The following is a 3,624-nucleotide window of genomic DNA, read 5'->3' on the forward strand; positions in this document are numbered from 1 at the left end:
TTTTGAATTAAAGATGTAATAAGATTCTTCTTGTCATGTGATTTTATGAAAGCTATGAGAAATTTAGTTCTCAAATTTAATTGGTGTGTTTTAAATGGATTTAGTCTTAATTGGATAAATGCGGATTTATATATCCAAGTGGGCATTTTAAATTGAGACTTAGCTAATCTTTTATGATATACACCTAGACATTAATTTTAGGATAAGGATGGATTAATTCTATCTAAGTAAATCCTAATAGTATTAAAAGGTAATTCTAATAATCAAGATACGTTATTTTAACTAATAATGTATGATTGTTTAAGATTGGACTTAATGTCTAGATAATCTTGTTTATGTGAAGATAGAATTTTAATTCTATCTATTTATTTTAGATGCTTAATTAAATGATCAAGTTTCGTCATTATGTTTATGTGAACCTTTTGTAAATGTGTTTACATGTTTTATTGATGAAAGATGGATATTTAATTTGAGTTATGATTTTATTTGTTAAAATCTAGTTTAACTCGTGCATCGCCTATGTACTTATTGCCTTGCATGCATAGCTAGTACATGTTTAATTATTCTTTGAATGTGGATACCTGCCTTATCTGCTTAAGTGATAATTAAACTATTAAAACCACCAACAAGAAAATATGAAGCGATAATTACAACACGTTTGTATATGGCCTCCATAAAATTGGTCTTAGTGCGAAGTAGTGACCGGCCTGTCTTTACGGGAGGAACATTACCAGTTCGTAAGTTTTGACTTCTCTAGATAAAGGTTATTAAAATCATAAAATTAGTTTTTCAGTAATATCGCGACTGGTCTTTACCGGAGCAATATTGCTGCGAAATTATAAGGATTGTATTTTAATAATGCTTAGAGGGAGCTATAGGAGGAGGTGCTTGTCCGGTTCGACCTTTCTTTAGAGGAGTTCACGCACAAGTAAAGAATCCTTAGTGCTTAATTTTATGGTTATACGCTTTAGCATTGTTAGTCAGCCATGCCATTCTTATGGTCTCTGGACTATCTGTCGACATTGTGGCCAGTAAAAATAATGAATTTCTTGCATGAATATGACACGGCTTCCTAGTAGAAGAACGTTTGTGCTTGATTTTTGTGGATGTAAAATTGATGAATTGTTTTGTGGTTATTTGCAATTCCTTGAAATTTTACATGTTTATATTGTTGGTATTTATTCTCAGCTTGAACGAAAGATGATTGACACTTGGGATATTTATTATGCCATACTTAGTTCGAGGAAGCATGACTCTGAATTGTTTAAGGAATGGAAAAGTAAACTTGATGTTGATCGTTTGATCAATGACTTGAAATTGATTCTCAGCAAGGATCGTCCGCCCACATACCATCTACAAGGAGAGGACAAGGAGTTTCGTGATCAGTGGCATACCGCGGAATGTCATCTCAAGGGCTTCGTTTTGGCCAGTGTTGGCAATGCCCTTGAGAGGTTTGACAAACCCAAAAGGCCGTTGGTCAACAAGCCCACGTGGTTTGAAGAAAAGTCCTCTAAGATAAGAGCTGGTATCGCTGTGAAGCATTTAAGGCATGATGTGTTTGAAGAGGGCCAAGACGTGGGGGTATATGCCCTAGTCATGCTTGGCTACTTCAATAAACTTCACTTGTCGGGGGGGAAAGTTGACCCAGAAACCCAACAGATAATGATCCTTGATGGGCTTCCAGATAGCTTTAATGAAGTCAGAAATGAAATTTTGTTTAGCGACAAAAAGTTTTCGTTTTTGGAGCTTTATAATAAGCTTGTGATTGCTCAAACAAAGATGAAAAGAAGGGGTGGACTTTCGAGATGACCATGTTCAAGTCAGAAGAGTTTATTTTTGCTTTTATGTTTACATTGTTGAATTTTGAGAGTTTTTGATATTGTTTGGTTTTGATATCATATGGATTATTGATATGGAATTTTATTCCTAGTTTATCAATTATGTTTTTGGATTATCGATGTCATTTTATAATGCTTGCATTATTAGATAAATGAAATTTTGATTATCCAATTATTTATGACATCAAATGTAACATGGTTAATATCAAAATGTTTACTTGTGATTAAATTTGTTGATTCAATTATTATGAAGTTTTCTTCTAGAAATATTGATTATTAAGTTTCTTTAATCCTTAAGTCTTTTGAACCATTATTTTGTTGATGAGTCAATAGAACATTAATGTTCGACATGGATTCAATACAAAATAAAATGATCTTATGATCGCGTTTGTTCAAATAAAGGTGTGAGAAAAATAATCACAATAATTGATTACAAGACAAGTAAATTAAATTCAACTAGAAACAAGATAAGTATTTATTATAAATACTAGAAATTCTTGTATAGTAAATATAGTGTGCACATTAAATTTATTTTAATGTTCCAAGCCAAGAGTTGACTATTTGATTAGTTATTATTTTATTTATTTTGTTGTGAAAGTGATAATTAAAATAGTGGGAGCTTTTCTTAATGAATAATTAAATTCTAAGTGTTTAATAAGAGCGTCATGGCTTGTTTTATTAAACTAGGATGAATTTAACTCCAGACACTGTTTAAATTGTTTTAATAGCCTTAAAGAATATTGAGACTAGTATTTTTCTACTTTTAAAAGTGGGAGCTAAATTTTGTCTCATAGAATATTCATAAATGGAATTAAGGTAATGTTTGATAGAGTTAAAAGGGTTCACACCCTAGAATGAAAGAAGTGATGAATTGCACACTTTCTAAGACTCTAATAACATTAAAAGACATTTCCAAGTTAGCTATTAAAAATTAGAATTACTTTTGGGTTTCCAAAGAAAGTATTTCTAAAGATCACAACAAATGGTTAAATAAATGAACTCTTGGAATTTATGACTATAAAACAAAGAATGCAATCATTCGGTTTTATTTTGTCATAAGGACTAATTTCCAATTAGTCATTGTGATGAGGTAATTATGTTCATACATAAATTTACATCACAAGTTATATAGCAAGGATAATACCAAGTTAGGTTGGTATTATATAATTAAAGTTTTGGGAATCATATTCGACATGATTAAAACTTTATATGTTGCTATAGGTATTCTACTTTAATTAGTAGAAATTCAGAAGGATCAAAATAATGGATTTTGATAGAGGAATATGTATAAGTGCACTTGAGAAAGGCACATAAAATTATTCCACTGGATCAAAGGGCCTAGAAATATTTTGATCAAATAATCGTGCTCCTTAGCAAGAATTAAGGTTATAAATTACAAGTATATTTTCGTTTTATGTACTCTAGAAAACTATGTTGGTAGATTCTTTTAAAGAATTATAGTTTTGAGTACATAGTGGCCAAAGCCTGCTTTGAGTATAAGTGGGAGAAAATGTGTGTGAATGTGTAGCACAAGGCCAATAAAGCGGTTGGTATACTCGAAAGCATTCTTTGAGTATAAGTGGGAGATTGTTGGAGTTTGTATACTAAAAGATGCTTCGAGCGTACATGCCTTTGTACAGTCAGCTTGTGCATGTATACGAGAAACGCCATGTCCACTTGTTTACCTAATTATGAGAATAAATAATATAATATAATGGTTTATTATTGAAATATGATAAACAAGTCTAAGGCTTTTTACTAAGAAGGTCAAGTAGGGAAATTCGAT

The 3,624-nt window shown here is 31.2% G+C and overlaps 1 protein-coding gene across 1 annotated transcript; it reads left to right on the forward strand.

The window, feature by feature from the left end:
* Positions 1 to 1,200: 1,200 nt before the first annotated feature.
* Positions 1,201 to 1,809, forward strand: LOC125209968. Its single transcript, XM_048109545.1, has one exon. It carries the CDS (start codon positions 1,201 to 1,203, stop codon positions 1,807 to 1,809), a length of 609 nt encoding a protein of 202 aa, XP_047965502.1.
* The last annotated feature ends 1,815 nt before the right edge of the window (positions 1,810 to 3,624 follow it).

The sequence above is a fragment of the Salvia hispanica genome, chromosome 3 (genome assembly GCF_023119035.1).
Source record: "Salvia hispanica cultivar TCC Black 2014 chromosome 3, UniMelb_Shisp_WGS_1.0, whole genome shotgun sequence".
Lineage (NCBI taxonomy): Eukaryota > Viridiplantae > Streptophyta > Magnoliopsida > Lamiales > Lamiaceae > Salvia > Salvia hispanica.